The sequence below is a fragment of the Benincasa hispida genome, chromosome 6, assembly GCF_009727055.1.
Source record: "Benincasa hispida cultivar B227 chromosome 6, ASM972705v1, whole genome shotgun sequence".
NCBI lineage: Eukaryota > Viridiplantae > Streptophyta > Magnoliopsida > Cucurbitales > Cucurbitaceae > Benincasa > Benincasa hispida.
In genome coordinates this window covers 46,035,187-46,060,597 of record NC_052354.1, presented here as the reverse complement: position 1 = coordinate 46,060,597, position 25,411 = coordinate 46,035,187, and the positions used below count along the sequence as shown (strand labels likewise).

At 37.1% G+C, this 25,411-nt stretch overlaps 2 protein-coding genes across 4 annotated transcripts; one reads left to right on the top strand and one right to left on the bottom strand.

The window, feature by feature from the left end:
- Positions 1 to 4,143: 4,143 nt before the first annotated feature.
- On the top strand, positions 4,144 to 14,197 carry LOC120079936 (protein trichome birefringence-like 16). 3 transcript variants are annotated; one of them, XM_039034400.1, is made up of 6 exons: positions 4,144 to 4,446; positions 5,090 to 5,241; positions 5,734 to 5,898; positions 6,403 to 6,705; positions 12,521 to 12,716; positions 13,185 to 14,197. In XM_039034400.1, the coding sequence occupies exons 2-6, from the start codon at positions 5,091 to 5,093 to the stop codon at positions 14,011 to 14,013; spliced, it is 1,644 nt and encodes a 547-aa protein (XP_038890328.1). In that variant the 5' UTR covers positions 4,144 to 4,446; position 5,090; the 3' UTR covers positions 14,014 to 14,197. The 3 variants fall into 3 exon arrangements, with proteins under 3 accessions (XP_038890328.1, XP_038890327.1, XP_038890329.1); XM_039034399.1 differs by having other exon boundaries at positions 4,144 to 4,451; XM_039034401.1 differs by lacking the exon at positions 6,403 to 6,705 and having other exon boundaries at positions 4,144 to 4,451.
- A 127-nt stretch (positions 14,198 to 14,324) lies between these two features.
- Positions 14,325 to 18,997, bottom strand: LOC120079937 (protein LAZ1 homolog 2). The gene is made up of 8 exons (XM_039034402.1): positions 18,664 to 18,997; positions 18,488 to 18,544; positions 18,127 to 18,235; positions 15,936 to 16,117; positions 15,749 to 15,837; positions 15,140 to 15,389; positions 14,592 to 14,825; positions 14,325 to 14,517 (listed from the first exon to the last, which is right to left on the bottom strand). The coding sequence occupies exons 1-8, from the start codon at positions 18,814 to 18,816 to the stop codon at positions 14,344 to 14,346; spliced, it is 1,248 nt and encodes a 415-aa protein (XP_038890330.1). The 5' UTR covers positions 18,817 to 18,997; the 3' UTR covers positions 14,325 to 14,343.
- Positions 18,998 to 25,411: the final 6,414 nt, after the last annotated feature.

The following is a 25,411-nucleotide window of genomic DNA, read 5'->3' as shown; positions in this document are numbered from 1 at the left end:
TAAATATAACCAATCAACAGTGCGATGACCCCTCACAAATTGCTCGTAAAGTACAGTTGGGCCAAAATACTGTTTTGTCCCTATAGTTACATCTAACTCCTTAAGTATCACTGATTCCTCTAATGAACAATAAGTCATAGTCCCACTATGACCAAGTCCCTCTCGGGCTAGGAGAGGTTGGCCATATGTTCAAGACCCATAATCAGCCCTTGAGGGAACAATTTATCTACTTGTCCTTACATCGTGGAGGGGGTGAATTCCATCTTGTATAGCTGTGTTCCCAGCTGCCCAGTCAGATGAATCCCCAAAATGGTAGGCTTGTTGAGTTGACAATCTGGCTTCTCTCACCCATAAAAATCAAACCGCCTTCATGAACAGGAGTTCACAACTCACTCAGGATTCAGGTCATGTCACTCATGGTCATCCTAGTGAAATGTAAGTATCTATTAGTAATGACGTTATATAAAGAGACTAATCATTTCGTGGTTTGGTCTTATACAAACTCTTCATATAGGATACCCCGCTCGTATGTCTCCACATGAATGATCAAGATCAGATCATTTGTAGCACTTTACAACACTTGTAGCACCTACAAAGTGGGTCGTATCCATAGTCACCAGGATGAGGTATCTAGCTTTATCCATCTACTACAAACCATTTAGGCTATTATTTAAACAAGATCCACTTGTATTTCTCTACATACTTGTTTAAATTATATGAAATAACCTCGGATCTTAGTTTATTGAATTGAGTATGTGTTGATAAAATAACACTTATTTTATTAACAACAATATGTTTATAAAAAGTTTACAAGATTACAAGGAGATTTAAGACACTATTCCCAACAAGTTGAACTATAAATTGTTTGTTCATTAGAGGGATCAATGGTATTTAAGGAGTTAGATGTAACTATAGGGGTAAAATGATATTTTGACCTAGCTAAAGTTATGAACAATTTGTGAAGGGTCGACTTGCCGTTGATTGGTTATATACATGGACACAAAATAAATCTATGGTGTGAAAAGTGCAGTTATCGGTCTTTAATGGAGTGACCGATAGTTAATGAAATTTGATTAATTTAATTAAAGAGTTTAATTAATTAATCTTATATCATTGAAGCTTATAATTTGTAGGTCCGTAAGGTTTCCTTGTTAGCTCACTAAAGGATATATAAAAGGAATGACTTGAATTGTTCAAATCAATTGCATATTAATGATATAATATGGTTAATTACAGATGTGATCTGTAATGAAGAGAGAAAAATATTTGAATAAGATTCAAATATTAAAGAGATGTATATATATAAATATGTGATAAATATGTGTTGATTGATTATATATTAAATATGATTTAATATAGTTATTTAATTGATTAATTAATAGTTAATTAATTAATTAATTAATTTTTAAGAAGTAGAGGTAAATAAACATGTGATGTTCATTTATTTATTTAGTTATTATAAATATTAAATAAGATTTAATATATATGGTTATTTAATTATTGAACTAATTAATTAAATAGAATTTATTTAATTAAATTAGAACTAGAGTAGGAATAGGAAAGACTAGGAGAAGGGGGTCACCCTTCTCTCTATAAATAGGTCTTCATGGCCCATGTTTATGACACAGATGAAATGGAAATTCTGAATCCTAGTCTCCTACTACTTCTCTCAAAATCTCTCTTTTCTTCTCTACTACTTCTCCTTCCTCTTCAAGTCTTTGAGGCCACACATCCAATTCTTAGGATCCTAGAGAATAAACAAGGTTTCACTTACGCTGGTATCCTTTGATCATTAAAGAGATGTTCCGGAGAAGATGCGGAGGGAATCGTGAAGAATTTGGGAATCTACAAAGATAAGTTTTAGCTTTTCGCTTTTTTCTTCTCTTACATGCATGTTAATCTTGATTGTTTATCTATTATGTTATTATTTTTATACCGTATTTTGTTTATGTAAAATCGAAAACAAAATTGCAAGGCAATTTTACGGTTTTGCTTGGGATTCTATCCCTTTATTGTCCACACTTAATGTTTACTGGTCAGCTGCTTGCTTATGCGTGAATTGCAGTTGCCTGCTTGTTCATCCAATCAATTTTTTTTTTATTTTCAGTTCCAGCTTCAATAACTTAAATTCCAAGTACAATCTCATGAAACTTCTTTCAACTTATTCCTAAACATCTCAACTATCTTACCTTAGAATTTCAACTTCTGATTCTTTTCCTTCAAGTTTGGAATTGACCAATTCTAACAACTCGTTCGTGTGGCCTTAGATTCTCGAACACTTGAAGAAATTCTTCAACCTTCAGTTCAACTCCATGGAAATCTTTGTCTAGCAACCTTGAATTAGCTTCTTCATAACTCAAACTTCAAATCAGTGGCAACTCTCCTCCCTTAGCAAGCTCAAAATGCCCAAACCGAGCTCTTTAACTTCAAACTCCCTTTTATACTAAGGTTGCATGCTCATGGAGTTCCTCACATTGACATCTGACATACTTAACTCATTTTTAAGACCTCTAAGCACGCCACGTAGCTCACTAATTAAGTGTTTGAGTTGAAGGCTTAAGTCTCCTACCAATGCCTAAGCTTATGTTCTTGCTAGCCTTCAACCTCGACCAACGCATACCACGGCTAACACCGCATCCCCATTTGCTCATGCATCACTATTCAACACATACGTTGGTTTTACCTTTAGACACTTATGCTTAAGCTGCTCATAAACGTGTCCTTACCCCCAACACGTCTCAGCACTCCTCGTTTACCATGCGTTCACTTAGGAAAACCCAAGTACCCGCATACTATTCATCCTAGGTCTTCACTTACCTCTAAAGACTCTTGACGCACACTTTCAGTTACACAGTCAATTTTCCACCCTTAGGTTCTTAAGCGCACAAACACCCATGCGTTCCTCACTTGTCTTAGCTTTCCAAAATTTGTCTAAGTGTTGGTTACCCTTTGTTACCCGAGACCATATATTCCTAACACTTAGAAGATTTTCCTCCTCTTAAACATTACAAACACATCATTCATTAAAATATACTTAGCTTATTTTTACATTAATGCTAACACACATATTTAACACATAATTAAGAGAACTTAAATTTAATTAATTAGTAAAACAAGTTCAAATGTTTACCTATTCTATATAATGATTTTACTTAATGATATATAAGATAACTTTTACAATTTATAATATAATTAAGAAATATAAAAATTACTTTGAAACTTGTAGAAAAAGCTGCCTACATGTTTTTTTTAAAAAAAATGAGAATTCATACATGTATGTTATTCGGAAATAGAGAAAAATGAATTTGAAAAGAGGTTTTCGTAATTATTTTTGGGGGGTTTTAATATAAAAAGATATTTAAAAATATTTACACTTTTTAGTAAAATGTTCCAAAAATACAAGCACATTTGAAACTTTTTAGTATAAAGTGTAAATATCTTTGGGATTTTTATTTATAAGAATTTCCCTTATTTTTTAGCTTAAAAAATTGAAAAAATGCAATCTAAAAACATCTAAATATAACACCAGAGTTAGTAAATCAATCCAAAATTGTTGTGGAAATAACTTCAAAATTAATTTGAAAATCTTAACAAATCAAATTTCAAAATTTAAATTATAACATATATTTAAGTTAAAAATTGTACCATTTATTTGATATATATACCATCAAGTGAAATAAGTAATTATACAAAATAATTAACACACATATATACTACATGATATAATTAATATACAATGATAGCCCTAAATCCTAAATTTTAGAAATCTAAAATATTCTAACGATGAATAAGAATATTAGATCTTGTGTAACTAATGAGCCTTTTTTCTCTTATTTTTATTTAAATCTCAAAAAAAAAAAAAAATCATCATCTTAAATGAAAATAAAAAAATTAAAAACGAGAGAAAAAACAAACAACCTTAAAAGATATGAAAATGAAAAAGGCAAAAAAATAATAAAGGATGAGAAAAACAGAAACGAAGAAAAGGAGAAGAAATAAATTAGAAAGAGGAAAATGAAAAAGAGAGAGAGAGAGAGAGATTTTGACTTTTTACAAAATCAAATCTATTTTTACTAATGGATTGTGTTTTTTCTTTTTCTTTTTCTTTAAATAACTCTATTTTTGCACTTAATCCCTCTCCTCTTTGTTCTTTACTTTCTCTTTTGTTTTGTTTTTCCCTTCAAACTTCTAGTTCTAATTATAGCTTTCCATTCCTTTCTTCTTGTTCGAGGCTCTTCTCTGCTCTTCCATATTCTTCTCCCTGTTCATCCTTGTTCTCTGCTTAGTTTTTGTCATGTGCTCCACCGATTAATTGTAATTCGACGTTTGTCATTCTCGCTCCCTGATCCTGTTCTTGTCTGAGCTGATCGATTCTCACTCACAGGTTCTTCTCAACTGCATTTGTTTTCTGCAGATCGTCTCTACTGCAGCCTTGATATCTAATCTGTAAGGTATTATCTTCTCACTTGTGTATCTTGGCACTGGAAGGCGACCTTCCCATTATTTTTCTGTTTCGTAATACAGTTCTCTCTTGGCCACTCGCGCGAAATTTCATTATTTCTATCTGTTCTAGCGAGGATCTTCCGGTTCGGGCCTGAAATCTCTACGATACTTCCAATGTTGTTATACGAGGATGTTAATTTCGTTTCCGAGCTAACTACTCTACTATTTGTTACTAAAATAATTTTCCATAGGATTGATTACCTAAATCATACTGTTAATTTAATGCCTAGTATTTTTCTTATTCTCTATTAAGATTCGAGAGAAGCACATTGAGTTTTTATTTAAACCGTGTATCGTTTTATTGGTGGGAATGGGCGTTTACATACAACCAAAATCCTTCAATTATTGGCCATTCCACTGCTATTCGTCACTTTTGTGTCAAAAATCGTAGATGGTTATGCCCTTAGCAAATGCTCAAACTGGCAAGTATATTGTATTCTCTATGTATAATGGTTAGCGGTTGTGTGTGTTATTGCTACTTTAGCAGCGATTATTATTTGTTTCTCTTATATGTTTTTTTACCTGGCGACTCATTCTTCCCACGGCATTTTGATAAAATATTAACACGCTTGCCACTTGAATGTAGGATGAAGAAGGGTTTTTATGGACTGCGGGGTAAAGAGTTATCTCTTGTAACCATTGCCTTGATGTGCATGGTTATTATTATGTTGACATGGGAGAAGACTCCTCTTCTTAATACCTTTCCTCCACCTCAGACTCGATTGCAGCTGTCTCCAGGTAATGGTTTGCTAATATTTTCCTTTCCATTAGACTTATTCGTGGTGCCAAAAAGTCAACGAGTCCTCTATGGAGCTGAAATTTCAGATAATTATAACACAGCAAATTCAGCCATTGTACAATATTATATCTCAAGCAAGATGAATTCTTGCATGATTTATGAAATTTTGAAGAATCGCTTTTCATCTAAATGGATGATGAATCATTTCACATGTTTAATACGAGAAACATTGGCCATTTCTCTGTACCTGAAAATTCTTAGAAAACTAATCATGTTTTCAGCATATGAATATGTTTGATAACCATGGGTGTTAGGTTATCTATGCACACCTTTGTAGAACAACATGATCTGTACGTGGAAATTCATGAGAATTTTAATATCCTAAATGGCTGGGCATGGTTTGAACCATGACGACTTTGTTCACAGTTAGTGCTTTTGAACTTTAGGTACATATTCATAATTGTGCTTCTTGATTTTCTTTTGTAGCATAGATCGCGGTAGACTGGTTAGTATTTCTCCTTTGGAGCAACAAGGACATACTGGCGAACATGTTCCCGTTTTTGAAGATAGAAACATTGTAAATAACCAAGAAGCTCGTGGGCCTTTTTCTCATGGTTATTCAAATGAAGAGGACACAGTATCTTCTCAGAATAAAGGTATATATTTTTAACTCAATGTTGCTAACATTTTTGTTTCCAGCATATTCAGTTTATTATTAGTACCTAGGGGGAGGTCTTTCTAGATTAGTTGTGATTTTCTTTTTAGCCAATTTGGTAGTATAGATTTGTTTCATTTCTCATATGTGGCAATTGTATGGTTGAATGATACAATCAGTACCTATAATTCTGGTTGAGCTTTCATGCTCTTGGTATATCTCTCTTGTACTTTGAGCATTTGTCTCACTTTATTATATTAATAGACCTATTTTCATTTAAAAAAAAAAAAAAAAAAATTCTGGCCGACCTTTCAAGCAGACATTTCTCTATTATGGTGTTGCCATTTTAAACTTTGTTCTTTGATCTTGAAGCCTTGTTTTCTTTATCTATATTTGAGCTCTCGCCTCTATTAATAGCATTCTTAATGTACTAGTTTCATCTGGATGTTGTAAATGTCATAGTAACTCTTCAATTAAGACCTCTTAATGTTAATTTTCCATCCAGGAAACCCTCTAGGTTCCAGAGAAACTACACACAAACAGATAGTGGAACTTAGAAATGATGGGAACTCAGGAAGTCCAGGAGAAATTATAGAAGATGAAACAATACATAACCAAATTGTGGTAGAAGGTAAAAAGGCTCCTATAAAGCAAGAGGTTTTTAAACCAAAACCAGAAAAAGTTGATGGAAAAATAAAGCAGGTAGTAGAAGAAAATTATTCAAGACAAGCAGAACAAAATGTTGATTCAGTGTCGTCGAATATATACAATGGCAGTACGATAGATGACAAATTGAAGAGGACTCAAGGTGCGGAATATATTTCCTCTTTACTATTTGCCACTCTGCAAATTCTACTCTGTTTCTTATATCCATGTGGACATTTGGATCTGGGGAATTAACACAGACCACGTTGAGTGTCGTGTGACTGTGAAAAGGAAAGGTTTCAGATTATAAGTTGATTTTTGTAAAAAGTTTGTTGAGCTTTGCCCTCAAGCAGCAACCCTTGTGTTATGGGCTTGGGGTTTCCGATAAGAGTGAAGCTCAAAGTCCTTAGTTCAACCCTCTAAGTGGGTCGTCTAGTAGTGAAAATCTTTGTTACCTCTTGGAGTTGGAGATAGGGCATGTGAAATACTGTTGGGTGGGTTTGGTATCATGGGAAGGACGCTCAAACTGGGTGTTAGTTTGTCTCTTTTGGAAATAAAAGCATTCTTCCACTTATAAAAAAAAAAGCATTATTTCATTTATCCAATTTACTCTCCCTCTCTACTCTTTCATTCGATGCAAATCCCAAATAGAAAAATAAAAAAAATGAGGAGTTTCTTCCTAAGGCACCCTTAAATAAGTAATGGAGAGTTTACCAACTAAACAACCGAGATTGTCAGCCGATGCAGTCACTCGTGCAATTGGAATGTTTATGCTCGATATAGCACACCAGCACAAATTGATACCTTGGCTCAACATTTCTTTTAAGAGATGAACCAAGGGTCCCTTCCACCTTTAGGTAGAAAATTAATGTATCATCAGCAAAGAAGGAAGAGTTCTCTTTTACTTTATTATTGCCTACTTCAATGTCATTTAGGAAGCCGTCTCCAAAGCTCTGGACTGACATTATGCTTAAAACATCCATGATTAGAACAAAGAGAAAAGGGGAAAGAGGGCCCCTTTAGTAAAGGCCTTTAGAAGCCCTATCTTAGGTTTCAGTCCACTTGCACCCAGTAAAATCCAACAAGAACACAAGGAAAACAAAGGGGAAAGAAACCTATGTGATATGATATATTGGTATAACGATCCCAGGTTCACAAACAACACAACACAAGCTACAATATTGAAATAACGGAAGGGAAATCAAGAAAAACAGAGAACACAAACGAAAACACTCCAGCACATTCAAGAGATCTGGAAATCCTCTCCTCTCCTTCAGCCCTAGCCAAATTCTTCTCTCTAACACTGAAACCCAAAACTCTACAAAAACCCCTCGGACGGTCCCCACCAAAATAATGGCTTCAGCTCAATTAACGTCCTTTGTTCCCTTTGTCTCCTGTGTATTTCCTCTAATACCCTTCGCGAATAACTGTAGAGGATTGGGGGCCGCACACACTCATTCTCAACCCTTTGGTCCACTGTTAAATAAAAAAAAGGAGAATTTGGTATTAGAATGCAGCTAAGGTTACTGGCAATCCACGTTATCCACGTCTGATCAAAACATTTCTTTTCAAGGCCATATGCAAGGTAATTTCAATCCATAAATCCTAAATTTTTTCGTAGCCTAATTTGATGATGATCCATCCTTCGGTTCTCACATTTTATCAGTTCATCAACTATTTCCTTGGTTTTACTCTATTCTCACTCATTCAACAAAGACAAACAGTTATGAGAGATCATGAGGCGGGGAACCCTTAAGAACCCACTTTTATATAATACATTTTATTATTAATGAGGCCCCTTTGGAGAGGAGGAAATATGGAAAGAAATGAAGCATCAAGGAGAAAATGAAACATCAGATCGTGATGGTCAATGTATTGCATAAAAAAATAAAATAAAATGAAAAACTATCAAGTCTTGGTGTTTGTTTGCTCCTAGATGCTTCATTTCATACCATATTTCTTCCTTTTCAAAAGGGTCTTACTAAATTCTGATTCCATTGCCAAGATAGGAGCCCAGTTCAAACCTTCAACCATCGTTCTTCTACCTTTTTCTTTTCTTTTTTTCAGTAGTAAAGTTGCTGGAAAATTTCTGTAATTTCAGCCTCCATTTTCCTGCCCAAGAATTGTTTCCTTGTTAATTAATCAATACGTCAACCAGATTTTTCCTCCTAGCTGTACTGTGTATCTAATTGGATAAAAAAAGGAGGGATTCTCATATCTCTTCTGGAACCACGTTCAACAATAAAGGAAGAATTCTGATATTTCAGCTCACATGTAAGAGCTGCCTGCTCCAACGTGTTCTCATTATTTTGGAATTTGTGGAGGAAGCCACCTAATCCTCTGAAACCAATACTCTGTCCAGCAGGCACATGATAGGATTTACGGAAGAACCAACTAACAGCTTCATTGATGAGTTGGATTTCTGAAAGGCTAAGCATTAGGTTGTTCAAGTGCCTCATATTTTTTCCTCCTGACAGCTTTACGACGGCCCATTTGGTTATATCAAATCCTCCCATACATGTAACACCTAAGCCCTCATAGGTTTTCCTTAGAGGGAGAAAAGAGCTTGGAGTTCAAGCTTTGGAAGGGGAAGAGTTTAACTAAGTACCTGGACTATGCTTGAAGGAAGAAAATTTTCTTAGTGTTGGAGGCATAGTAGTTTGGAGTAAAAAATTTGGCTAAGTATCAAAACTATGCTATGAGAATAGAGTTGGATTCATATCATAGGAGAGGATGGAGAATCTTGGATGAGGTTAGCACATGGTGTAGTAGAGGAAGCATGTTGAACATATAGCAAGTGCATCCCAAGGGGAGATTTTGGACAAACTTTGGATGTATAGGGATGTGAGAAGCTTTGCTATGAGATTATGTTATGAGTCTAGGGAACCATGCGTTGAGCACAATGAATGGGTGCATAGAGAAACATAATGGGTGCATATGGAAAGCATGATGGGCACATTGGGTACTTTGGGAGAGAAATTAGCTAAGTGTTGGACAACATAAGACACCACAAATGGAGAAGGAAGCGTTGGATGCATAGATGGAAGCTTGGATGCATAGATGGCCATGTGGGTGCATAGATGGGTGCATGCTTGAGGGAAAAGAGAGATAAAGAGGGCACATGGTTATGCCTCGAGTCTGAAGGAGTAAGCTACGCGTTGAGAAGAAGATGGAAACCAAGGGAGAAGGAAGAGGAAGGAGGATGGATTGGCGCATGAGGTTGAAGTTGGGCGCATAGGACTAGGGTTTGGCACATAGGAGATCTTATGGATTCCCTTTTGGATCTACAAGGAACAAGATGGAGGCATAAGATAAACCCTTGGGGGAGAATTACACCAAGGAAGCCCAAGAACCCTAGTTGGACGAATGCCTAGGAGGGGAAAAGGTAAGGTGGGCACATACCCTTGCTATAAGCCAAAGAGGGAAATGGAGTGAGTAGGAGTCAAGTTGATATAGTTAAAAAACCATACGCCCAAAACTAGAGGACTATGCGTTGGAAACACTGTATAGGCGCATAAGAGGAGCTTGTTGGACGCATGTAGGGTTGTTGGTGAAGCAACCATGCGCCCCAACCTAGGTTAGTATGTGTTGATGTAGAAACTTGGAGAGAAAGGTCGGATTGACAGCAAAAAGGGGTACGTGGCTCAACCAAATGAAGTCTCGGACGAGCCTAAGGTGAGGTAGATGCATAATAGGTCATGTAAAAGGCCGGAATGACAGCTCAAGGAGGGCATATTCGTTGGACTTTGCACGACAGAGATATCTCAAGCTTGCATGCAAGTAGGAGGTGTCAAGGACCCTTGTGTTGGACTTAGCACCACTTAGGATTTTCATGCAAAACATGTGTCATGCGTTGGTGGCCTAGGAAGGGTGACAGGGACACCTTTGAAGGCCTATAAATACCCCGGGAGAACTTCATTTCAGCTCACAACTTAATTCCCTTCAAAGGAGACTTAAAAGGAGAGTTTTGGGGAAAAACCAGGGTTTCGGGGTAGGGCCATGCACTGATCAATGCTGTCATGCATCCAGTTGAGTCCATGCATTGATCAGAGGAATTCCAGGGTTCCAGAAGTGTCCAGTTGTTTAGGGAAAGCCTGCCTTGTGTAACGGTCATGCTTGTCCAGGGCCTGTTGCCCATGGCCGCATGCCCAATCCAACCCCTTTCTAGCTTACTTTCACATCCTGTATTGTATTAGTGTAGTTAGCTTGCTTTCTTTACATTTTCATTGTAAGTGACCACTCGCCCTTTTGCATATGCAAGGGCGCCAGTTGGCTTTTTGTTCAGAATGCACTATATGGGGATAAGACTAACCATCATTTCCTCATACCCGGAGTAGTACTCTATAAAGCCGTTGTTGTTGCTTATTGCTTTCTAGTCTACTACAATCTTTCTTTCTTTATTCACACTCACAAATCTTCTTACGAAAACCTTTTCTCCAAACCCGTTTTCTAAAACCGTTTTCCCTAAAACGGGGGTGGAGGTTGCAAGAGGCACTCGGTGTGCCATCGGCAGTCCGTAATCGAGTTGGCTGGCTTGTTCGTGAGCGGGAACAAGTGCCGCACAATCGCTAAGAGAAGCTTCCGAAAGAGCGATTGTGACACCTTGCGTCCAACTGCTGTCTAAGAGTATTTAGAGGTCTGGTTTCATATCAGTAAGAGTTGGTAAGCTAAGTTTAGGGCCAAGAAGGTATTCTAAGGTTATTTTAGCCCTAAACATGAGACTCTAAGCTAATTATTGAGCTAGTGCAGGCTCAGGATTCCAGGAGGAACTAGGGGAAACCAGGGAACTTGGAGAAGGGCGATCCCTACTAACAAATTGTGAGTGGTATTCTTTAAAGGACTTATGCATATCTATATAAAATTCTATGCATATTTAGATGTATGAGTAGCTTGAACAACGATGAGAATATGAGGCCTGAGATGGTCAGGGGTCAGAAGACCTAGTTCCTGAGCCTGTGGCGGAACCTCACGGGATGGTCAGAGGGTCATGAGGGCTCTCATGAGCCTGTGAGAGGAACCTCATATGGGATGGTTAGAGGACCGATGGGTCTAGCTTCTAAGCCCATAAGAAGGGAATTTATGTATACATAGTAGTATTAAAAGAGATATGTTTAACTATCTACCATGTGTGTAGGCAGAGCAGGTAGCGGACTTGTTTGTGCTTGAGGTTTGAGAAGTAACCTCTCTATGTGGATATGCTATTGAGCTATTTGTCTCTAAAGGGTTGAAAGAGACCCTGTAAGTTGTTTACCACTCATTGGGCTTCCAGCTTACTCTTTTCTTTTATATTTTCGTTCGTAGATAGCAGAAGAGTCCAGGTTGCTGCAAGAGAACGAGGTCTGCCATGATTTAAATGTTTATATAGTAATTGCAAAGTTGGGGTTGGGTAAATGTTGTAAAACCCCTAAATCTATAATTCCTGTTAAATAGAAACAATAAGTTAATTCTATTTGTCTTTGATTAAATTGAGTTAAAACGAGTTAAGGTGAGATGGGCCCTAGATATCACAAAAGGGTGGTATCTGCCATCTTCACGCCTCCTTTCGGATTCGAGAGGTGAGCTCAGGAGGGGATGTGACAATACACGTACACCATTTGTTTTGCCATAAACCAAAGTCTTCAGATTCCCTCCAAAAGAGATTTCTATCATGATACAATGTAGAATTATGGACACCTGCAATCCAGTAATGAGGCTTATACGCTAACAAAATTTTTTGAGGGAAATAGTGAATGCACACCGGAGAGTTTCTTCTACCTTTGTTTAATAAGCAAGCTACATTATCACTACCATAAACTATTTTTGTCAATTTTCTCCTCTGCTATGTCATTCTTATAAAAATGGTATGATGCTACCATAGTCTTCGAGCCTTTGATTACGTTATTGATAAGAGTATACATTTTAAGTTCCACTCGCATTTATTTAAGATTTTTATAGATTTTATGTTCTAACAGTTTTTTTAATTTATCTGCCCAATTCAGCCTGCAATTATGCAAAAGGAAAATGGGTTGTAGATGAGGAGCAGCCTTCGTATTCTGGATTTGGCTGCAAGCAATGGCTCTCTGGCATGTGGGCTTGTCGTTTGACCCAACGCACAGATTTTTCCTATGAAAAGCTTAGATGGCAGCCAAATAATTGTGAAATGGAAAGATTCAAAGGTTCCGAGTTTTTGAAAAGGTATCCTTTTGAGAAACTTCGAATATTTCTCGCACCTTTCAGATTGAGGTTAACCTTTTTCCAATTCAACAAATCCACATCCTGCCCACCCCCATTTTTAACCCAGCTGACACGTATTCTGCAGGCTGGAAACCTCTTTGGAGGTTAACTTGTATCTTAAGTACTCCTTCAAGAAAAGGGATGATAGATCACATAAAATGTAACCTTGTATATTAACCAATAACTCTAAAGCGTACTAATGACCGATTTATCTCTGTTCCACCTTAAGTAGGTCCTAATAGTTTATTTGTATTTTGCATGATGCACTTTGGATTTCCAAGTCCTGGTCTATTATAATAAGTTATACAAAACAAAAAAGCTAATAATCACAAAGGTCAGGATATTGTCGAGCATATACCATCTTCTTGTGTCATGGTAAGGTAGATAGTTGTGACCGTATTATAATATTTATTATTCTGATTCATTCAGGATGCAAGACAAAACTCTAGCTTTTGTTGGAGACTCTTTAGGCCGCCAGCAATTCCAGTCTATGATGTGTATGGTCACAGGTGGTAAGGAGGAGCAGCATTTCGTGGATGTGGGTGAAGAATACGGCTTGGTCTTAGCTCCTGGCGATACACGCCCTAATGGGTGGGCATATCGATTCCCAAGCACCAATACTACAATTCTCTACTACTGGTCAGCTAGCCTCTGCGATGTGGAGCCCTTGGATGAAAAAGATCAAAACACCGATTATGCCATGCATCTTGATCGACCACCTGCATTCCTACAGCAATATATTAATAAATTTGATGTGTTGGTTCTAAACACAGGGCACCATTGGAATCGTGGAAAGCTCAAGGCTAATCGCTGGGTGATGCATGTGGATGGCAAGCCAAACAATGACAGGAAACTCGCTATGATTTGGAGTGCCAAGAATTTCACCATCTACAGTATCGTCAACTGGGTGAACTCTCAGCTGCCAAAGTATCCAGGCTTGAAAGCTTTTTATCGATCAATTTCACCAAGACACTTTGTGGGTGGAGATTGGAATACAGGAGGAAGTTGTGACAACACGAGACCAATGTCAATTGGAAAGGAAGTATTACAAGATGAATCAAGTGATGAGAGTGCTGCAGGCGCAGTGAAAGGGACGGGGGTTAAGATTTTGGACATAACAGCCCTCTCCCAGCTTAGAGACGAGGCTCATATATCTAAATACAGCATAACAGCTAAAGCCGGGGTTCAGGATTGCCTCCACTGGTGTCTACCAGGCGTCCCTGATACATGGAATGAGATTTTGTTTGCGCAAATCTAGTCACATGGTTACGGGATGCGAAGTCAAATGAGAAACTGGCTGCAGTGTTCTTGAATGAGCGAGTTTCTGATTACTATCCATGGTTTAATATGGTGGAAGGCTCGTATTTCTCTTCGTACTTTATACACCATATGAATTCCTATATTACACATAATTATAATTAGACACAGATGGTTTATAGTAACTGGCTGCAACTCAAATTGCAACATAATGGCAATTACCAAATGTGAACATTTTTATTCAGCTCGGAAAAAAAAAATTGACGGTGGTAACATTTCAAAATCGCATTGATCCTTATCAACTATTAAAAAATTAAAAAGGAAAAAGGTTTCAGACGGCTTCAGTTCCAGCAAGGGTTTTTTCCACGTATTCTTCAACCTCTACATCCGACTCTTCTTCATCTGAACCTATCGTTCGTTGGTGAAGGGTCTCTTGTATCATGGCTACACCTTTCTCCACCGGTCCTATTGCTTGGTTTATGGTCAATACGACATCCTTAACAACCTGCTAAGAGAGCGTTAGCATGAAATGCTAAAAGCTTTTGATCGCAAATGTGTATGTCTACTGACACTACTTACTCGTTGACCACCTTCGAGAACTATGTCCTGGACACTCTCGGTGACACTTGTCCCAGGGGCCTCCACATGGGTTTCTGTCCTTTCTACCAGAGCCGGTTTTTTATCATCTTTGCCTTCTTTCACCTCAACTGCCCCTTCGACTGTTTCTATGGTTACTCCGCTCGCAGAAACTGGTATGTAACGATAAGGCTCAGCAGAGAAAACAAATATATGAGCTACAGCTGCAATGGCCATCTGCAATTCATAGAAAATTAAGCAAAGGTAAGGACCGAAAAGATGAACACATATCCTTCAAAATAAAGCACTTGTTTTCTAGTTCGGTCCTCCTGCTAGACAAATCACTAACAGTGAAGTCCTGGATTCTCCGTTTATCAAGTTTCAACAATTAGGAAGAACCCAGAAAAGTCTATAGAAACCATGAATAAAACATTAATCAGTGCCATACGTACAGTAGTTTACTTGGAAGAATTACTTATGTATTGAGTACAAAGTTTAACATGTTGGAGAAGAAAATTTGGCTGCCAAATGCAAAAAGTAAGGCAGATTACTTCTATGCAAATTAAGAAATCCTGCAGTCCAGTTTCTAGTTTCCCCTCCTTTGGCAGAACTCCAAGTTCACGTAATAGAGCAATACCTACACCTTGCCACCATGTTGCAAACACTATGGCTTTGAAGCTAATGAATTTTGCTAGTGGCTTTATTGGTTTCAGTTGCTCGTGAGTTACATTATAAAACTGGACAAGACAATAGAGTGCCCACATCTGACTGAAGTTAAGTACCACCGCTATGTATGGATACCTACAAGAAAGATAATACAGCAAGGCATAAGCAGAAGTGAAACAAAACAAATGTACATCTTCAAGACTAGGGTAGAAACGTTAAAGGTGATGAACACAGTGGTAGTCGAAATGTTATTCATGGAGTTAAACTATGCTGTTTCTCTAAGAATGAACTAAAAAAAGAGGATTTAGATGTAAGAATGATAATATTTTGCTCCAGAAGGGATAGATTCCACTACAAATTTTGTAGAACATAAAACGTGTGCACTTCTTGCTTAATCACATATAGAAATTTAATCTTTAGAAGTAGAGAGCTGCATAATCAAACTATTCAATTCCCCATCATCATTGGTCAAAAGTGCAAATTTAAATACATACCCGTAGAACCACTTGAACTTTCCATCACCATACACTCCAAAAAGCTCCAATATAAATGCTAGGAATGCGGATGCCGTCTTCAGAATCATCTAAGTCACAAACAAATTAAAAAGAATTAAAAAAAAAAAAGAAAAGAAAACTCATTATCGAGAACAAGCTGATGAAAAATCCCAGATCAATCCCCTACATATTGAACGAGACCGAACTTCTCTATGGTGAGTAAATCTTTTCCGAGAGCACGCGGTTTCAGGAGAAAGTTCCACAATGTTCTTTGAGGCCTTGACCTCTTTTCTTCACCTTCTATTAGAGGTTCATCCAGTTGTATTGTTGATTCACTTTCAAGTAGTTCAACCACTCTTCTCTCACCACCTTGCATCATTAAAGAGAAATTACATGCTATAAAGAACTCAGAATATATTAATGAATGAATATTTGGTGGCACTATCGCCTGTACATACAACGAAGTAAGTACAACAAATTATTGCTTACTAGGCAATGTGGCGTATACCAAGTGTAGTCCTATTAGGGGGCGACTCACGAGTGTGTTTGGAATGCAAAGGGTTTAATTTACAAAATAAGTCATTTTGGAAAAAATTAGAGTGTTTGACAATTATTCAAAATAGTTTTTGGAGTAAATTTTCAACCATTTTGTCAAAAGTATTTAAATAAAATTGAATTTTTTGGAAAACATTTTTTTCTCAAGTCAATTCAAACAGACCCTTAGTTTGTTAAGCTTGAATTTATCTAGAATGGTTTGTAGAAATTTAGGATTGTGCAACCTGTATTTGATTTTAGGCTCAAATAAAACTGAAACCTGTAAGCCAAACATCTCCTCGGGGAGTAACATGTATTTGCTTGATCCTAACTTCTATCAGGTCTTACCTAGTGTTCACAATTGTCTCACCACAACCCAACCTACAATAAGCCCTGTGCAACAAACAAACAAAGATAATATACGTCTGCTTCAACCAAAGAACATTGACTTACCATTTAAAAAAAAAAAACTTCAATATACACTGACCCTTGATTTCTTCAACAGATCCTTATTATTATGTGGATGCAACTGGGTTTCTGGTAAACAAGACAAATATCTTCTACAAATTACTGCATTTTTCTTGATGACCATCCTGTCTCCTGATCTTCAAAGAAACAAAAATATATTCCCCTCTTCACACATGGAAGCCAAATTATTACAAAACAATTTGTTGTTTCATTCTTTACTACGAGAGGTGCATCAGCCTCTGGCATGTAGACCTTTCATTTTTATCCCACATCCTGGTGCTTGTTCTTGTAGCAAGCTTTATCATCCTCCATTCTCATAGGAAACACTAGAAATCAATGTTCATTTCATACAAGAATAATTTACCAACGAGGAACTTGAAACCAAGATTCCTACTATTAAGAACTGTGTTAACTGTCCAGTCCAGGGCAGCTCCACCTGAGGAGAATATTTGGCAGTAGCATGCATTGGCAAGTTTTAACCTTCTGTGTCGTAGTTTATGCGTTTGAAATGTATCCCTCAAGTGTAGGGTTGATATTATCTCATTCCCTTACATACATGTACGCATGTGTCCACTCCTATCATTGTACATGCCATTGGTACATTTTTTTCATTTCGGAACCATCGTATGTTAGTCACATTCTCTTTAGTTTTTATATGCGTTCATTGTTGGGTTTGCAGAGCTAAACCAGCTTGTCAAATCATGAGGACAATGCCAAGACATTGTGGGGTCGGAGAGTGTCTGAACAATATAATACCCAAAGCCTCGAAGAAAAATGCATGCACTAACTCAATGCAAAATGCAACACTTGATGCTGAAGTTTGTAGCACTGTGATGCTGCCACGTTTTCTTAAATGCATCGTTTGGCTGTTTAGTGTGTGGGCGAGTCTTTGAGGGTATTTTCTCGAGTAATTAACCCAAGTATGCATTTGTGTGGTACTTCAGAGTCAAGGTGCCCATTGTTGTGGCATCTTGAAATGTGATTTGTAGTGTGAGGTGGGGGCACCGTTGTAATGTCCACATATATAGTAGAACCTACTTTTGCAAAAGACAGGATGTAGTTTTATGGTATTGCGTTTTCTCTCCACTCTATACTAACTTGATTGCTTAATACTGGTCTATACTACCGTTGTCCTAGCTATTTGATTGCTTTCTCCGTAGAGGTTTTAGTATATATTATTTGTCGTTCTGGTATTATTTTTTCTCCTTACTTTCCCAACTACCTAGGAAAACCTTGTGGAAAAATATAACAGTTAGATTGGAGAAAACAATCCACTCTAAACGAAAAACAGGAAGAAGATAAATAAGCAAGCCCGAATTCCATGATTATATTAACTATGAATGTATCACAATAACATGGGTAGGCCTGAAGCTTACCAAGACAAGCAATCAAATAACTTCCAAAAGAATACAAGGCGAAGGCTTCGTAGCAGTTCCTTAAGATGTCACATGCAAGGGAAAATCTGGGATTCCATAATGATATAATCTGGAAAGCAGAACAACTCGACCATTAGCGTGTGGTTATAGCAAAATATATATTGATATCAAACTCGAGGAATAATTTTTGTTTAGACTACACGGGAAAGAAAAGGTCAATTAAGTTGGAGAAAAGTTCACATGGAAGACGACCATGAAAGAGCATAGTAAGTAAGAAAATATATGTGCGGCCACGAGGCTAACGAACAAACACATTAGACAAATGGATTGAACGAACCAGCGCGAAAGAGAGTGGACTCACCGACTCGGTGGCATAAACAGGAACCATAAAAAGAACCGCAACAATCCACTTTTGTTCCTGAAACTTGAAAGCAATCAACATGCATCTCGTATGATCTCATCGTGTGTAAATGAAGATCCTAGCTAGGTCGTCACATTTCTATTAAAGGCGAACAAAGTGATGATAAAAGTGGTTACCGATGGATTGGAGTAAGATTTGAGATGCTGTAGAATGAGGAAAAGGGAGAGCACCAGAGCGACAACCGCAAAGCATGCTGCGATAATAAGTGCTGGTTGATAGAGATCTTCATATATGTCTTGCTGCGGTGTGATAGAAATTGATGTCTTCATGTTGCACGTCGTAATTTATTCACGTAAAGGAGAAGAGAAAAGGACTAACAAGGAAGTTTCGGCCAGACTCTGCAACCACTCTCTGTTCTGGTTTTCGGTTATCGCACTTCAAATTCTGCAACTACAAGTCTACAATCACTGGGAGAGAGAATATCGATAACTGCCACTGCAGCAGTCTGGCGTTTAGGCTGCACTACGGCCAACTCAAAGTTGTGATGTTCCGTTACGCGTGTGCGAAATACAACCTCTTTGTTTGCAATCTTGACACGCACGATTCTGGTTTGGCCGTGTGCCCAAGCCCCATCCTTATTGATTCTTTACACACACACACCAACACTTTTTCACCTTACCTCTAAGTTTATATGGGAAAAAATCTACTAGTACCGTAATATTAACTCTCCCCATTCATTAATTGATACGTTGTTAAATGATTTATTAATTTATTATTTATCTATTTCATATACTTTGAGAGTGCTTCACTCTCTACATGAGAGTAACTTGATGAAATTACTTAGATGATTGATGAATCTCGAATAGACTAATCATTTCTTATCGCTGACCCACGTCCGCAACAACACTTTTAGAGAAGCTCGGATTCAAGATAAGACGACATCAATAATAGGCTATATTTCGATCAATGGATGGCTTCATGACTCATCAAGTGAGGGGTCATCACATGCGTGATCACTCACTCCCTTCGAAAAAGGAGCAGTGGCATGGAGCGGCTTCCGTAAAACCAGAAGGGTCAGACCTACATGGAGGTGTGTTAAGACGGGGATTGGTGACCCATATACGCTTAGCACACGCTTCGCACACTATACTCGACGACGGTAGCTCTATACCCTAAATGTCAGAGTCCTTCGGAGGTGAGATGCTCTCACTCAAATAAGGACTTCTGACAAGGGAAAATATTTTTTAATGGAGTTATCTCCTCAAGGGAGGTGAACCAGAGGAGAGGTAGCCCTCGCCTTTCAGGGTTTGAAGTGCTCGATTTCGGTGGGTGTTCCATTGGGAGTAATTTAGGAGTTTGTTACAAGGATGCTTCAACCGGGTTATTCTATTTCATCTCTTAGAAAGAAAAGAACTTAAATCAAAATACTTAATAGCATGGTGATACATTTATACAAAACTTCTACCCCGAGCACATGCAATGGAGCCATAGATAGTCAAGTAAAATCCAATCCATGAAATAATTTGACCTAGGGACAACATTGTTGTGGTAAAGTTCGTAATGCCAAAGGAATCATTACCGCAGGTTATAGAGCGGGAGGTTATAAGCGTCTATACCATAAAATCAATTTTTGACGGAATGAAAAATACATATATGATAGAATTGTAACTATAGAATACGTGTAACACCCAAAATTTCATAGGATTCTTTAGGCAAAGAGAGGAATTCAAAATTCAAGCCTTGGAAGGAAAAGATACCTAAGTACCTAAAACTATGCCTTGGAAGAAGTAAAAGTACTTAAGAAAATTTCTAAGTATTGGAGGCATTGTAGTATGAGGTAGGATTTTGACTAAGTATGTAGACTATGCTATGAACTCGTAGCATAGTAGGAAATGTAGCTAAGTGTTCAAACTATAATGTGAACTTAGAGGAACTCCAAATTGGTCTAGGAAAGTGAAAATTGACTAAGTACCAAGGATATGAGGAGTGGGGGCTTAACCTTGGATAAGACATTTCAAGTGGAACATATTTTGGGAAAAGAAGGAAGACTTAGATGCATATTAGGGTAGGATTGGACATGACGGATGCATACCAGGGGGCTTTGGACGCATGGGAAGTGTTAATGGGAGATGTTTAGGATTAAGTAGAAACATGAGGAAAGAATTAGTTTAGTATTGGAAGACCATACATTGAACTATGCACCATCAAGAGAGGAAGTTAGGGTTAAATGCATAAGGAAAGATTGGTGGGTATATAGGGAATTTAGGGGAGAGACGTTGGCTAAGCATGGGACATCTTAGGACACTACAAGAGGACGAAACCCTAAAGGATGTGGTGTTCGATGCATAGATGTAGTGTTGGATGCATAGAAGGCCATGTGGGCGCATAGATGGGTGCGTGTTTGGAGGAAAGTAAGGCAATGAGGACACATGGCTATGTCTTTGAGTGTGAAAGGAAGCTATGCTTTGAAAAAAAGATAGAAACCAAGGAAGAAGGAAGAAGAGAAAAGTTGGACGCATGGGTTTAGGGTTGGCGCATAAGGGGCTTTATGGGTTCCATTTTTGAGTCTATGAGGAGCAAGATGGAAGCACAAGATAAACCCTTAGGAAAGAGTTACACTAAGGAAGCTCAAGAACCTTAGTGGGTGCATACTTAGGAGGTTGGGCGCATACCCTAGTTAAGAGTCAAAGGAAGAAGCTATGGTATGAGATGAGAGGCAAGTTGGGAGCATAGCTAGGGAACCATGCATTGATCATCTCATGGGCGCATAGGAGGAGCTTGTTGGACGCATATGGGGTGGTTGGTGAAGCCATATGCCTAACATAGCTAGCATGTGTTGATTTAAGTTTGGGGAGTAAGGTTATATTGACAGCAAATTCGGTACATGACTCAACTAAGTGAAGTCTTGGCGGAGCCAAGGATGAAGTGAGTGTTGAGTTGTATGTCCTAAAACTTGCCGTTTGTAAAATCAAAGATATTCTATTTGCAATGAAAATATTATTGAGGTTTATTTAATAAAACTGTTTTTGAATACAGTGAGGGGAGTGCAACTACTGGGCTTTAGTAGACTGGCCCGGTAGTTAACGAATTTCGATTAATTCGGTTTAAAGTGTTTAGCCAATTAATCTCGGATCGTTGGAGCCCATGATTTATAGGTCCATTAGGTTCCCTACTAGCTCACAAACGGACTAAACCTTAGAATAGCGTGATAAGAGAATTTGAAATGTTCAAATTCGAATTAAGGGAATTGGTAATTATATACAATATAATTATACGTTTAATTATCGAATTAAATGAAATTGAAGAATTTGATAATATTTAAATTAGATTTAAATAGTAATTACATGAATAGGGATTCATGATTGTGATATTGGTGGTTTAATAAATTGATATTAGATATCAATTTTAATTAATTAAAATAGTTTAATTAATTGAAATTGATATTATTAAAAATTAATTATTGGAATTAATTTTTGAATTAAAATTAATTTTATAAAATTTTCTAATTTCAAATTGATTTTTCTTTAAAAATCAATTAAATTGAATTTTGAATTTCAAAATTTTAAGAATTGAGATTAAAATTGTAAAATAAATTTCATAGTGGGATTTTCCCACTCTGGACATTAATTTCCCACTAAGTCTTGACATATTGAGTGTCAAGTATTTATGGAATCAATTTTGCATGAAGGAGTTGAACAAGGATCAGTGGAATTGGCTAAGTTTTTAGACATGCAAGTTGGGTTTTTGAGAGAGAGAAGACTTTTCTCTTGTTCTTCAAAACACCTAAAATTCTCTCCAAAATCCCCTTCAATTACAATTCATTTTGGATCCCACAATTCAATCTAAGGTCCTAGAGGATAGTAGGGAAGATCAAATGGTGGTCTACAACTTATTGGTTAGGAAATTCGAGCTGAAATTCAAGAATTGAAGAGTTTAACAAAAGTATGAATTTCATAAACCCTACTTGTATTTTTATTTGATCTTGCATGTTTTTTTGCTAAAATTTATGTAATTAGAGTGCTTAAGATCCTAATTGCTTTCGTATGTTGAATGTCAACACCATTAGTGGATGCATAGTAGAACATGCAACAGGTCAAAATGACATCTCCAAAGTAGCTATGCGTTGGCCTATGCATGGTGAAGACACTTAAGCTCTACATGTAAGGAGGAGTGTCAAGGGGGATATATTGGACACATAAGACTTACCATGCAATTATGGTGTCATGCGCTAGGAGCATAGAATAGATGACAAGGATCCCTTTTGGATGCCTATAAGTACTCGAGGAGACTCCATTTCATTTCACAACTCAAAATTTCATCAAGAAGACTTAAACTAAGAGGAAGTTAGAGAGAATTGAGGAACTCAGGGAGGGGGATGCGTTGATGGAGGGCTACTTGCATTGATTAGGCTTACTCCTAAGAGATTTTTTGGTGTCATTTTAACGATAGATTTTTGGGGCATCATTTTATCCCAAAATCTTAATGATCAAAAGAAAATTATAAATACCGAACTATTCCTATAACTACTAAAACGTAGCAACAATGGTAAATTCGAGTCGATTCGCAGGAAAGCGTGATTTGTTTTGTTAAGCCAGTTTTCTAACAAGAGCGGTAAATGGGGGGTTTTGGTGTGGAAGAGAAAAATGCATGAAATTGAAATAAAAAGGTAAACATAATCTAGGATAGGGATCTGTCTAATTTCTAAAGCAAAAGAAAGTTTCCTATGCAATTTTTATTATGGAAATACATGATCAAACAAACATTCCATTCTGTGCATACACGACTACTAAATCGACCACTTAATAATCTCTACAAAAGTCGACAATCAATTCAATCAAAATCAATCAAAATCAATCAAGCGTCCTATTTATTAATTAAGGTCAGAAAAACCATACTCTAATTAAACTATATGCCCTTAATTCTATTGGGTTCTTAGCGATCATATAGAATTAAAAATCATATGCATTAAAAGGATTCAATCGCGTTGATTAAATGTCAGGAAAAGCATTTTTCAATTAACCAATTTATTCTTCAAATCTAGATTAAACATGCTATACCAAAATTCAAGGTCAACCTATAAATCTAAGTATTCACATCTAATTTTTTTCTACCAGGGAAAATTCAAGCATCGACGAACACAAGGAAACACACGAGCTTGAATTTAACTAGTGGGGACATGCAATTGTGATAGGATCGATAGTCCAACGCACAAATGCAGTTCTAATTACATCAAGATTCAAAGAAAAACATAGAATTGAAGAACACCAAATTTAATTATAGAATTCTCAAGAATTTAAACACAGGGCTCTTGCTCAAAGAAATTAGATAAAAATTACCTCTTAATTCATAGAAAAATCCAAGATAGACATCTGATCCATTAACTACAACCCAAAATAAAAGAAAAACTAACCTAAAGATACTAAAAATTGAAGGGAAAAGAAGAAAAATGAAGATCAACCTCGGTATCATCAATTCGGTCTTAAAATTTAGCACAAAGTTAGCCCCCCTCTGGTTTGGTTATCAACCTCGGACATACCAAACTTACAATAAAAAAGAGGATAACACTAAGACAATGGTACCTAAACACACTCAAACAAAACATAAAGGGCATTTATTTTACCTAAAGGGCTAGCTTTTGCACCCCACTGCTGGGAACCTATTCACTCTTTTCTCGTGAGACCCTAACTAGACATGATGGAAATAGCTCTTTCTACCTCTATCCATGCACACACACACACTATTTTTTTTTTTTTTTTGGCAAGCAAGCTAGCTATTGCCTCATTTTTTATATTTTTTTCTTTCAGAATTACAACTAATTTGCTTTTCTTTCTCTCTCTCTCTTTCTTTTATATATAATAGACCTATTTTATCCACTTTGTCTAGTTTCACTCTAAAACAAGTAAGGTTACTCCTAAGTTCAAGGTGGACCTTTCGAGGTGACAATAGAAATACAAACCAGATAACTCAATTCTAAGCATGCAAGACTTAAATTTCGCAAGACAATAACTTAAAGATGCATGAGAGAAAAGAAAAAGTTTTAAATTTGGGCTAAAATTCATGATCATGCTTTCCTAACATTCTTTCATGCAAATTTTATTATAGGAAGAATGCGTCATAAACCATCATAATAACAACAGAGCAATAGAGTAACGAAACAATCAAAACATAGAAAGCATAGTCCGAACACAACGCTCAAGGACCCCAAGCTAAGATATATTACCCAATAGGTACCTCACCCCCAACTTTAAAACGATACATTGTCCCCAATGTATCTCAAGTATAGCTAAAAAATGAAAAGAACAAGGGAACAAAAAACCTCCCCTGAAAATATAATCGTGCACATGATGGTGGTGGAAGGGTTCACCTCACATAAAGATGCTCTTCACTTCTAGGTCGTCCCTACAATACAAAAACAAAAAGAAAAAAAAAAAGAAACCAAAAAAACAAAAAAGAAGTTAGCAAAAACTAAAGGAAAGAAAAAACTACAAATTATAAAAACAACGAAAATAAAGAAAATAAAGAAAATAAGGAAAGGAAAATAAAAATACTATGAGGATACGATAAGGAAAACTGGCCTCAATCGAAGTTGGGTGAGTCCGATTCCCTCTAAAGGTCACTCTAAAAATTGATGATAGCATAGTAAAGATGATTCTGCTTATAAATGCAGCTTACTGTCCTTTCCATACGTCTCGCCCGACGAGTAGTCTTCTGACTCACTCGCAGGGACTTGGTAGCCATCCGAAGGGCCTTAGTGGACATCCTCAAAGCCTGCTCCCCGAATGACTCCTCTACTACTGGCACATTGTATTGATCTTGGGGATCAGCAGGGGAAGCTCCTCTACTGCGGGAATACCTTCGTCATCCTTTTCATCTTCATCTTTTTTATCAACTCTGCGTCCATGGAAGGCGCCTACTAACGACCTG